The sequence below is a fragment of the Aspergillus caelatus genome, assembly GCF_009193585.1.
Source record: "Aspergillus caelatus strain CBS 763.97 unplaced genomic scaffold BDV27scaffold_122, whole genome shotgun sequence".
NCBI lineage: Eukaryota > Fungi > Ascomycota > Eurotiomycetes > Eurotiales > Aspergillaceae > Aspergillus > Aspergillus caelatus.
In genome coordinates this window covers 65962-76198 of record NW_022475385.1, presented here as the reverse complement: position 1 = coordinate 76198, position 10237 = coordinate 65962, and the positions used below count along the sequence as shown (strand labels likewise).

The 10237-nt window shown below is 49.5% G+C and overlaps 5 protein-coding genes across 5 annotated transcripts in view; 1 reads left to right on the top strand and 4 right to left on the bottom strand.

The window, feature by feature from the left end:
- BDV27DRAFT_165686 (uncharacterized protein) overlaps positions 1 to 1138 on the bottom strand; it is a gene marked incomplete at its 3' end in the record, with an annotated part of 1531 nt that extends 393 nt beyond the window's left edge. Inside the window, exon 1 of the mRNA XM_032073995.1 lies at positions 127 to 1138. Within this exon, the coding sequence (XP_031926218.1) occupies positions 127 to 1100 (974 nt within the window). The 5' untranslated portion in view covers positions 1101 to 1138. The remainder of the gene's footprint in view (positions 1 to 126) is intronic.
- Positions 1139 to 1575: 437 nt separating this feature from the next.
- BDV27DRAFT_146377 (histidine phosphatase family protein) lies at positions 1576 to 3121 on the bottom strand (the record flags this gene model as incomplete). The annotated part of the gene is made up of 3 exons (XM_032070573.1): positions 1576 to 2419; positions 2467 to 2596; positions 2644 to 3121. 3 exons carry the CDS (start codon positions 3119 to 3121, stop codon positions 1576 to 1578), a joined length of 1452 nt encoding a protein of 483 aa, XP_031926217.1.
- Positions 3122 to 4092: 971 nt separating this feature from the next.
- On the bottom strand, positions 4093 to 6265 carry BDV27DRAFT_11094 (DnaJ domain protein). The gene is made up of 5 exons (XM_032064529.1): positions 5955 to 6265; positions 5857 to 5900; positions 5694 to 5787; positions 4575 to 5638; positions 4093 to 4516 (listed from the first exon to the last, which is right to left on the bottom strand). Exons 1-5 carry the CDS (start codon positions 6058 to 6060, stop codon positions 4367 to 4369), a joined length of 1458 nt encoding a protein of 485 aa, XP_031926216.1. The 5' UTR covers positions 6061 to 6265; the 3' UTR covers positions 4093 to 4366.
- Positions 6266 to 6544: 279 nt separating this feature from the next.
- On the top strand, positions 6545 to 8921 carry erg9 (bifunctional farnesyl-diphosphate farnesyltransferase/squalene synthase). The gene is made up of 4 exons (XM_032067406.1): positions 6545 to 6970; positions 7062 to 8121; positions 8175 to 8357; positions 8408 to 8921. The coding sequence occupies exons 1-4, from the start codon at positions 6906 to 6908 to the stop codon at positions 8510 to 8512; spliced, it is 1413 nt and encodes a 470-aa protein (XP_031926215.1). The 5' UTR covers positions 6545 to 6905; the 3' UTR covers positions 8513 to 8921.
- BDV27DRAFT_165684 (ubiquitin carboxyl-terminal hydrolase) lies at positions 8908 to 9982 on the bottom strand. The gene is made up of 2 exons (XM_032073994.1): positions 9853 to 9982; positions 8908 to 9773 (listed from the first exon to the last, which is right to left on the bottom strand). Exons 1-2 carry the CDS (start codon positions 9914 to 9916, stop codon positions 9085 to 9087), a joined length of 753 nt encoding a protein of 250 aa, XP_031926214.1. The 5' UTR covers positions 9917 to 9982; the 3' UTR covers positions 8908 to 9084.
- Between the last annotated feature and the right edge of the window lie 255 nt (positions 9983 to 10237).

Here is a 10237-nt window from a genome sequence, read left to right as displayed (position 1 = left end):
GAGGAGGAAGAGGAGGAAGAGGAGGAAGAGGAGGAAGAGGAGGAAGAGGAGGAAGAGGAGGAAGAGGAGGAAGAGGAGGAAGAGGAGGAAGAGGAAGAAGAGGAAGAAGAGGAAGAAGAAAACAACCGATCGATATCCAACCCCCCAGAACCAATATCCACATCAACATCAACCTCCACACTCCCCTCCCTACTCGACCCAACCACCAAATCCCACAACCCAGCCAGCCCAACATCCCTCACAGCCCCGCTCCAAGCCCTAACAGAGGCTTCCCTCGCCGCCTCCAACCTAACAACAGGTACCAGCCTCTCAAGACTAGAAATACAGGCCACGTCCACCCCGAACCCCCGAATGCAAATTCCATGGTACCGGAATACCTGGTCAATAAGCCAGGTAACCCTGTACCCCACCTTCCTGCGCCCCCAAGTTTTGATAGGGGGATACTTGGTCGAGAGCTTTGTGCCAGGCGTATCCTGCATATGACCTTCTAAAGTAAGAAGCCTTGTCGAGAGGGTATATGGAGTCCATGGGGCTGGGTCGTTAATCAACTCATTTATATTAGAGTCGAAGTTCCTAATCACCAGGTTTTCGCCGCGGAAGACAGGGATGCTGCACTCCCCATTCTTTAGAAACGCAGATACATCCTTCTGTTTGAGGGTAGTGAGGAGGATGATTGGGCCGTGAATGATGAGACATCCATCTTTGTTGTCATCGTCGTAGTCAAGCTCCCGCGGTGTCTGTGGAATATACGGATGCCTGGTCGGGGCGACGTTATCGGAAATAGAGTTATCGAAGTTCAGTTCAAGGTTGAGATCCCGTTCGTTCCAGGAGTCGGTGGTAGTGCCCGAGTAGCTGGAGAGTTCGTCCCCGAAGGAGACGAGGTTGTCGTTTAGAGGTGTAAAGAAGGATGCTAAGGATGATTCTGTTGTGGTGGTGGGCCAGGAGAAGAGGCTTTCGATGTCGTCTCTGGTGATGTCTATGAGGGAGGTTGTGGACGCGGATGAGCGGATGATGGGCTGTGTGCTTGAGGTCCTATTGCTTGTGTCCATGGTTATCCTTGTGTAAGAGGATGAGATGGTGGAGTGTGTTTCGTTGGTCATTCTGTCGGTGTGGTTATCTGAGACAGTAGATATTTTAGATATTTGTGGGTGTGCCTGCTGGCTTCGATATCGTTGTAGTTTCGTATGTTGTGGGTTGATATGTCTTGTTCTAGTGATATCTCATTTAGATTTGGTAGTTTCGTAGTTGTGGTGTTGTAGTAAATTCGTTGTAGTGCTGGGTGAAAGGGGTGAAGAAGGTTAGTCTACGAGGGTGTGAGTATAGATGGAGGCAGAAAACTTTTACGAGTGGATGAGATCTTTGTGACGACTGTGAAAACGTGATAGTCCTAGCAGTCTAGGCTTCAATGTTCAGCTTTGCAACACCCTGTGACTAATCCATTGACTATAACGCAGACACTGCTATTCATGTTGATATTATTGTATGTGCATACAAACTGCGGTGTACATGAGCACTATGATTCAACTAATATTAGATGGTCTCTCATGTAGAATGCACATCGTCATGGCCCACAGATCACTCAGGGCGTCCATCACCAACCTGGTGACCGGCCGTGTAGTTCCCAAAACAAGCATATTGGTACTCGGCCTTTTCCTTCAGCTTGGAAACACCCTTCAGGAAGTCCTCTACACCACAGAAGCCATTGATAGAGCTCTCACACCCATCTAGGCCTTCCTGCGACACCGGGGAACCGTTCAGCACGAACCGGATAACATCTGTGGTGTCGGATGTCGAGGAAAGATCCGGGTTCTTGTACAGCGCGCCATCAAGTTGGTGGAAGTTAGTCTTTTCCGGACAAGTCCAGATCTCGGAAATCAGATGTGCCCCGAAAGGTGTAACCTCGTTGAGCTTGAAGTTACGAGGGACAGCGTGAACCACATCGTCAGGCAGGCCCTTCGATCCATAGTTGAAGTACTTGAGACCTAGAGCGGCCAGAACTCCGACAATCACATCATCATGGGACATATCCATATACAATGGTTGGTTGAGAGGGAATGTGGCTGGCTTGGAGTCGATGGTAGTGTTGATACTCGTATCGCTGGTCTCGATCCGCTTGCCCTCTAATCTGGCTGCCAGCTCCAAAACGTATCCGATGCCTTGAGCGCGGCCAGTTGGGGCGCCGAATCCATAGTTACCATAGAACTGGAGATCAACAAAATACTCGAAATCGCGCCATTCCTGCTCCGTGAATAACGAGCAGAACGATGAGCTGCCTAGTGCCGCAGTTTCGTACGGACAGAGACTGAACATGCCCACCACATCGTAGGCCGTGAGGTTGAAATCAGAAGGAAGGGAATGCGACAGCCTCTTCAGGGCATCCTTAGTAAGATTTGGGATGAACTTTTCTCCCGAATCATCGCTGAAATGGTCAGCACACAGTATATTGCGTACGAAGCTAGTGCTTACCCTTCTTCCAAGTCTCCTGGGCAGGAACCGTCGGACGCCAGAGTGTTGTTGAACCCGGTGCCCTCGTGCGTTATAACAAGGTCATATTCGGAATAGGAGCTATTGGCGCCAGTATTTCCAAAGAAGCCGCCTAACAAGTCAGCACGACACAATTATACCAATTAATGGCAAACGTACTCAACCACCAACGAGCGCTCTCCAAAATTCTAGCCTGGTCTGTCGTCCTGAAGATCGGTTTCGGTCGCTCGGTCCCATTGGGATAGACGTTCAAAGAAGAATCGTAAGATGCGACGCCGAGAGGGGCCCGATAAAGTGCGCGTCCATACTTCGACCAGATATTTGCGCCGGAAGTCGCCTCCGTCGCAGCACCAGATACGAGCAGAAGGTCCTCTCCGAGTACATACTCCCACTCATTCAAAAACGACAAAGCCCCTTTACCGACCGTCGCGTTGTCATGGCGCTTGGTGTAATTCTTGAGCTTCTGGGCAAAATCTTCAATTACGCCACCGTCCAGTTTCCACGACGTAGGATAGCGCTGTGCGTGTCTGTGGAGGACATGGACCTGGGAAAGCTCACAGCCCCTGGGGACACCGTTCGGCACCTCAAACCCAGGCTGGTCCTTATAAGGGCTAAGGTTGCCCCAGCTGGTAGACATGTCAAATCCAGAGGGGTAGCTGACCCCAGTCGGACCAGATGCCGCGGCTGATGAGCTTGAGGTGGGTGATGCATCGCCTACTACTGCCTGAAAGGCGAGTAGGGCTGCCGTTGAATGCAATAACTGCTGCATCTGAGGCTTAATGCGAATTTATTCGAACGGTTGATGATCGGGATGCAAGGTGAAAGGGGGTGGTGGTATGTCTTAAATATTATAAGTTCCCCGGTGACGGCCGGTGAAGGCAGATAAGGAATTGGGCTATTTAAGCCAACAGTCAAGCCATATTGTTTTTAGGTGCTGAAGGGTGGATCTACGCTGCACCTTCCGTTACGAGGATCGGACATTCCGCAAGGTATCATCGTCCCTGCGGATCGGTGCAATCCGCCAGTGAGAGGCGCGTGGATTTGGACTAAGGATGCTTAGCGGAATTAGTCTAATGCGTAGCGTGATCGATTGGGTGGTTTATCAGGAAAGACATGGGGAGGAGCTATAGGCAGTTAGTGATAGGCAGTTAGTTATAGGGCTTTGCTTCCCGGGGTCACTGAGCCGAAGGTCCGAATGGGGTATGTGCTCACGCGATCATCGATTCTCCTCATGTTGTACTAACATCTACTTCTATAGCGGTGACATAATTTTTGCGGGGTTATACGCCCGGTCTTCGACGATCAGATCTAACCGAGCAATGGGAGAATGTTATTCGCGTCGTCTTTAATAATCCCGTAATAATAACCTAACCCATGAGGGGGTCAAGGAGAGTTGTGAACCAACCATACCCAAGTATGCATGCTGGAGCTACGCTATTTACCATTTCTCAATACCCGGCTATACTGGGAATTATTATTTGGGAGAAGGATGCGGAAATTCTAGTTTAGATATCGAATAACTTGAGAACTTGAAGAAAGGGGTTCGGCTATTCCTGTCAATCTGCCAAGATATATATAATTGCCCAGGTACTAAGAAATTATGCCAGTATTGAGAACAATTTAAGCACTTTGAGAGTAAGAAACTTAGTATTATTACATACAACCGAGATATATGGTTTTGACCAGAGTCATAGGTGAAGCTGCGGATTGCTACAATTGGAGGTAGAACAGGTATCCAACAATCTAATCCGCCCATGAACAACCAGACAACGCTAGGGCATGAAGGCACAAAATGGTACATTAAGAAAAGAAGAGAAGAGAAGGCACAGAAAGGTATGCACAAAACACAAGGTGTAATCGATTATGTATCGAGAACAGGTATCTAAGCGGTGGATTCTTCAACGTGTTCATGCTTGGACTTCTTCTCCTTCTTCTTCTTCTCCTTCTCATCCTTGCCCTTCTTCGTCATGGCATCGGCCATAAGTTGCTCAAACGCCATATAGTCTCCTTCCTCCTCGGGGTCACGTTCCGCCTGCACTGTGTTTAGTATCCCAGCATGCTAGAAACGTGGAGGCATAGATTGTGCTTACCTTCTGATAAATATTACCCGCAATGACCAGGGCATGAGCACGTTCAACACGCTTGTCCAATTTGATCTTCTTGTCGCCCAGGACTTGATCACACACATCGCGCAGCACGCTCTGTATCTCGAACTTACTACCCCGCCAAGCAGCCGCCAAGATCTTGCCTGTGACCTTCTTCTCGTACTCAGCTCTCTTCTCGTCGGTCCAGTCTTCGCCACCACGTTCTTCCAGCTTGGCCATCTCTTCCATAGTCATCTGCGCATCAATGGCAGTTGAGATGGTGGTCCATGTCTCCTTGGCGAGGGTACCCTTGTCCTTCAGTCGGGAGAAGAAGCCCGAGATACCGAGGAATTTCTGGGACTTCAGGAACGAGCTACCTTTCTGGACGTATGTCTGACCAATCGCATGCAGGATTTCAAGACCGAAAGACTCCATCTTCAGATTCTCTACCTCGAGACGGATCTTCTCCTCAAATGCGCGTGTCACATCGGCGCCCTTATCCGTTTCGGTCCAGACGCTGATCTTGTCCACCAGCTTCGTGGCCAATGTATTGACTCGTTCTTCGCGGGCCTTCTTCCTCTCCAATTCGTATGCAGCCAAGCGCTCCTCCTGTTCCCGAGACAAACCGCCCTTCTTTTTGCTCTTTTTGTGTAGTTCCTTCTCCTCCGCAGACAGACCAGCTGCCTCCATCCGTGCCTCCTCCTCTGACTTGTCCATGATGGCTTGTTGACCAAGGTAGCGACGAGGCGTACTTGTACCGGAGCTGGGCGTTGGAGTGGGTTTCTCGGATTTCTCTTCAGAAGCGGAGGCATCCGCAGCGGTTGCACTAGCAGCAGGAGCAGGAGCAGGAGTAGCAGCAGCGCCCTCCGCTGAAGTGTCAGCCGCCGATTTGGCGTCTTCCTCGTGTATATTCAGTTTCTCCTCCGCAGATGCAGCCAGTTCATCCTCCTCCATCTCCTGCATGGTGATATCCATCGTAGTGGTGAGATCCTTCATAAGAGAAATTTCACCGATAAGGTCGACGAAAGCATTGCCACCAAAGATCATGCTGAAGAACTCCGACGGGTCCTCTTCAACCAGGTATTAGCCAAGAACAAATTATCCGCGGCACTAAAGCACACATACCGAAACCACCACCGGGGACTGCATCCTCCTTGCCAAACTTATCATATCGCTTTCGCAGTTCTTCGTCGCTGAGGACTTGGTAGGCTTCTCCAATCTGGTCGAAATAGTAAGTATCAAGAGCTAGCGGGCAGATATCTTTGTAGCGAGGCAAAAACTAGCGTACCGCCTGAAATCTCGCATGTGCAGTCTCATCTCCGGGGTTCTTGTCTGTGGGCGGTTAGGATCAAGAGAAGGTGCATGACGCGAGCGAGTGAAGTATACCAGGGTGAGTGACAATGGCAAGTTTGCGATATGCCTTTTTGATCTCAAGTTCGGTTGCCGTGGGAGGCACCCCCAGGGCATCGTAGTACGTAGTATCTGCGACCATAATGCGGTATTTTGTGGAGTTCAACCCAACAGGAGGTATATACCGGCTATCTCCAGGACCACAGAGCAGTAAAACCTAAGAATACGAAAAGAAGTAGAGAAGAGGAACAGAAAATAGGAGATAGAAGAAGACGACCAAAACAGCCGGCGTCGTCGTAGTAGTGGTATTGATAGGTACACAACTAACTTTTTTTTTCTGCCTGACGATGCTTTCCGACGGGAGTTTCGTCATGCGCGGGGCGCCCATGACTTTTGTCCGGACCCCAAAAGGGACCATTATTGTCACCGTATTGTCATATAGGCTGTCAGCCACACCGCTTGATATTGTTTATCACGACGTATTAATGGTAATTACGCGTTATGCGCACCAGCCTCTCCGCCTAGACACGCTAATAGGCTCTAGCCACAAGCTACTAACTAGAGGCTCCCGCAACCGAACGTGCGTCTTTGTTTCTCTCATTTTAAAATCCCTGCTTTCTTTCTTCCTTTTCAACAACCACTCTCTCCCTCCTCTCCTCTTTTTTCCTACTCTATTTTACCTCGAACCTCCTTAATTCCCCCATCTCATCTTTCACCTCTCACTCAATTGCCCTACCTTATCCCCATATATCCCTTTTATATCCCCTCAGTCCCCTCTAGTTTGTGAGACTATTGGCAATCTGTCCACTACTGTACAGTAACACTTCGGAACATCCGTACCGTTTCACTCCCAACATTTTTGTTTCCCTTCTTTTCTGTATGACTATTGCCTTTTGACACAGCGTATCTATTTAATCTGTTGCTATTGCTTAATTTGCCTTTCCCCTTTTTCCTTCCCTGTACCGTGCCCCCCGTACAACCGCCATCATGCGTGCTACCGAAGCCCTCTATTATATGCTCCGCCCTAACCAGTTGAGGTCCATCGTTCAATGGTAAGTTCCCATATCCTCGACCTGCATTATTTTTCCACTGTGAAGGTGTATGTGCCAACGCTTACAGAGGTTCATTTTTCTCCCGTGATAGGAAAGTTTGGCACAACCCTGTCCATGAACGCAAGGTGCAGGATGAAACAGAAACGCAGAAGGCCTGCTTCAATTTCCTCGACTTGACAAGTCGGAGTTTCAGCGCTGTGATTAAGGAGCTTCATCCCGAACTGCTACTTCCCATTTGCGTTTTCTACCTGGTTCTTCGCGGGTTGGATACCGTCGAAGACGACACATCGATTCCTCTGAAAACCAAGGAGCCGATGCTGCGTGAGTTTAAGGACTATCTGGAGCAGGATGGCTGGACGTTCGATGGGAACCGCCCCGAAGAGAAAGACCGTGAACTGCTGGTTCAGTTTCACAACGTCATCACTGAGTTCAAGAACATGAAGCCGGCCTACCGGGAGATCATCAAGGATATCACTGATAAGATGGGCAATGGTATGGCCGATTACTGCCGAAAGGCGGAATTAGAGGATGCCAGCGTCAAGACAGTCGAGGAATATGATCTCTACTGCTACTATGTCGCCGGCTTGGTGGGTGAAGGGTTGACTCGCCTCTTTGTTGAGGCTGAGTTGGCCAACCCAGCACTGCTCTCCCGTCCACGTCTACACAAGTCCATGGGACTCTTTCTGCAGAAGACTAACATCATTCGTGACGTGCGGGAGGACCACGATGATGACCGACACTTCTGGCCCAAAGAAATTTGGTCCAAGTATGTCACCGAGTTTGAGGATCTCTTCAAGCCCGAGAACCGCGAGACTGCTCTCAACTGTGGATCCGAAATGGTTCTCAATGCTCTGGAGCACGTCGAAGAGTGTCTGTTCTACCTCGCTGGCCTGCGGGAGCAGAGTGTTTTCAACTTCTGCGCCATTCCCCAGTCTATGGCCATTGCTACCTTGGAGCTTTGCTTCCGCAATCCGGACATGTTCGATCGTAATATTAAGATCACCAAGGGTGAGGCCTGTCAGTTGATGATGGAGTCGACCCAGAACCTTCGTGTTCTCTGCGATACATTCCGCCGCTATGCTCGCCGGATCCATAAGAAGAATACTCCTAAGGATCCCAACTTTCTCAAGATCAGCATTGTTTGTGGAAAGGTATGCTATCACTCCTTTGAATGCTGGCACATAACCATACTGACAGTACCCAGATTGAGAAGTTCATGGACACAATCTTCCCCCAGCAGACTGCTGCAGAAGCCAAGCGCAAGGTGCAAGGCGAGCAGTCAGAAGCTGAGAAGGAGAAGGCCAGACAGGAAGCTGAAACGCGCCAGGATCTGTTCTTCATGTTGGCTTTGATGGGTGTGATTGTGCTGATCGTGTCGATCATTATGGTATGTTTTTGACGACATGAATCGTGATGAACTACACTGACCGTTCTTAGATTACAACTGCCTGGTTCTTGGGCGCCCGCTTCGACATCGCGTGGCAAGAGCTGAAGACCGGCAACTTCCGCCCACCTGCCAAGAGGATTCCTGGGGAACTGTAAGCGTGAGTTACGGATTTACGACGCCTTTGTTTTATCAGCAGATGACCGCGCATGGCCCTTGTTCATATTACCCTTCTTGCCATGACGCTTTATGTTTAACTAATAACGATAATATCTTCTTCCCTTTCATCCTCTCGCTTACAGTATTGCTCGTGTGGGAACAATGGCAGGTCAACTAGCACGGATGTCAAATTGCAATCTAGCCCTTTCATGGCTGTGGTTGTGCCGAAGAAGTGCTGATATTGAGAGTGAGAATTTCTCCGACCAGTGACGTACTAGATGTGTGTCCTGCAGCTTTGCTGAGATGGCACACCTCCATTGACGATCTGGAACACCCTTGTATCTATCCTATGCCTTGTAGTTGCTTTGTATACGCATCGTACTGTGATAGTGTATTACTTGAGTAATTCAATACCATTGATTTATGATCCACCATTCTTTCCATATGTAACATGGGCTCATCCAATATTCATCTGGCCGACAACGCAGCCAACCCCAGATTCCACATCCTAACCCCACATAATATCACCAGCCACTATGAATCCTAAGATCCATCTGGCATCATCATACTACTACACCCCAACCAACCCAACTAAAGAAACCCCCAAACCCCCATATCCACCCTCCTCAACCTCCCTCGCAGCGTCCACAAAATCCCCAACCGTCAACCTCAACCCAGCCTCCGAAACCAAATCCTCCCCATCCCCAAGAACTCCCCTCTCCAAAGGTCCCGGCATACCACCATTCAACTCCCAAACCCTCCCATCCCCACCCTTCACAAACCCCACAAAATGGAACCCATTATCCTCCTCCGGCCCCGGCACCCCCGAACTGCCTCCCCGCGCCGCATCCATATGCGCCTCCTCCAGAAACGAGGACTCATAGACCACCCGCGCCCGATCCTCCGGTGCTAATGAGACCAACTCCTCTCGTAACTTCGCCAACTCCGACCCGCAGGCCAGATGCGTCCCGTTATCGAGATTCAGCACGCAGTGCAGGAAGGCCATGAGACCGCAGGCGTGGCCGATTGTTTGGGGGATCCAGATCGGGTCGTTTTCATTGGGGGTGGTGTATTTGGGGAGGGTGGATTGGAGGCTTGAGCGGGCGCGGGTGTAGATGGGTGATGCGGCGAGGAAGATTAGGGCGTTGATGGGATGGGGTAGGTCTGTGGGGGGAGGGGAGAGGGTGAAGATGTCGTGGAAGGTGAGGGTTTGGATTGTGAGGGTGGTGGCGAGGTGGGTGTAGACTTCGGGGTTGTTTTCTGGTTATTATATGTTAGTTTGTTGATTTTATAGTATGTAGGTATGTATGTATGTATGTATGTATGTATGTGTATGTACCTAGGGGAATGAAGGTCTTGACCCCGTTGATGATTTTGGCGCCGCTGGGGAGTGTGGTTGACATGGTTGTTTGTTGGTTGATAATAGGAGTTTATGATAACTGAAGGACTTTGATGACCGTGAAGGAAACTTGAAATGTGGTGGATGTGGTTCAGTTGAATGTTGTTGGTATGTATTATATCTCTAATTATTATTAGGCAGAGACGGGTGACGCAATGTAGGTATAAAGGAATCGATGCCTGAGGAAGGTTGTCAACCTGACATGCATACAAAGGCCTATTTACTGCAGCGATATGCATACTTACGGGCAGAAGCGTGTTATAGGTCGTTGCATGAAGTCTAAATTATCTGATCGGCATTACTTATAGATAGTATCATTTATATG

Coding starts and splice junctions, on each gene's coding strand:
- BDV27DRAFT_11094 (XM_032064529.1), bottom strand. CDS start 6,060: ATGGTCGCAGATACTACGTACTACGATGCCCTGGGGGTGCCTCCCACG. Junction 5,901..5,954: donor TGCCATTGTCACTCACCCTG/GTATACTTCACT, acceptor AACCGCCCACAG/ACAAGAACCCCGGAGATGAG. Junction 4,517..4,574: donor CGGGTAATATTTATCAGAAG/GTAAGCACAATC, acceptor AACACAGTGCAG/GCGGAACGTGACCCCGAGGA.
- BDV27DRAFT_165684 (XM_032073994.1), bottom strand. CDS start 9,916: ATGTCAACCACACTCCCCAGCGGCGCCAAAATCATCAACGGGGTCAAG. Junction 9,774..9,852: donor CAAGACCTTCATTCCCCTAG/GTACATACACAT, acceptor TATAATAACCAG/AAAACAACCCCGAAGTCTAC.
- erg9 (XM_032067406.1), top strand. CDS start 6,906: ATGCGTGCTACCGAAGCCCTCTATTATATGCTCCGCCCTAACCAGTTG. Junction 8,122..8,174: donor TCAGCATTGTTTGTGGAAAG/GTATGCTATCAC, acceptor GACAGTACCCAG/ATTGAGAAGTTCATGGACAC. Junction 8,358..8,407: donor TGATCGTGTCGATCATTATG/GTATGTTTTTGA, acceptor GACCGTTCTTAG/ATTACAACTGCCTGGTTCTT.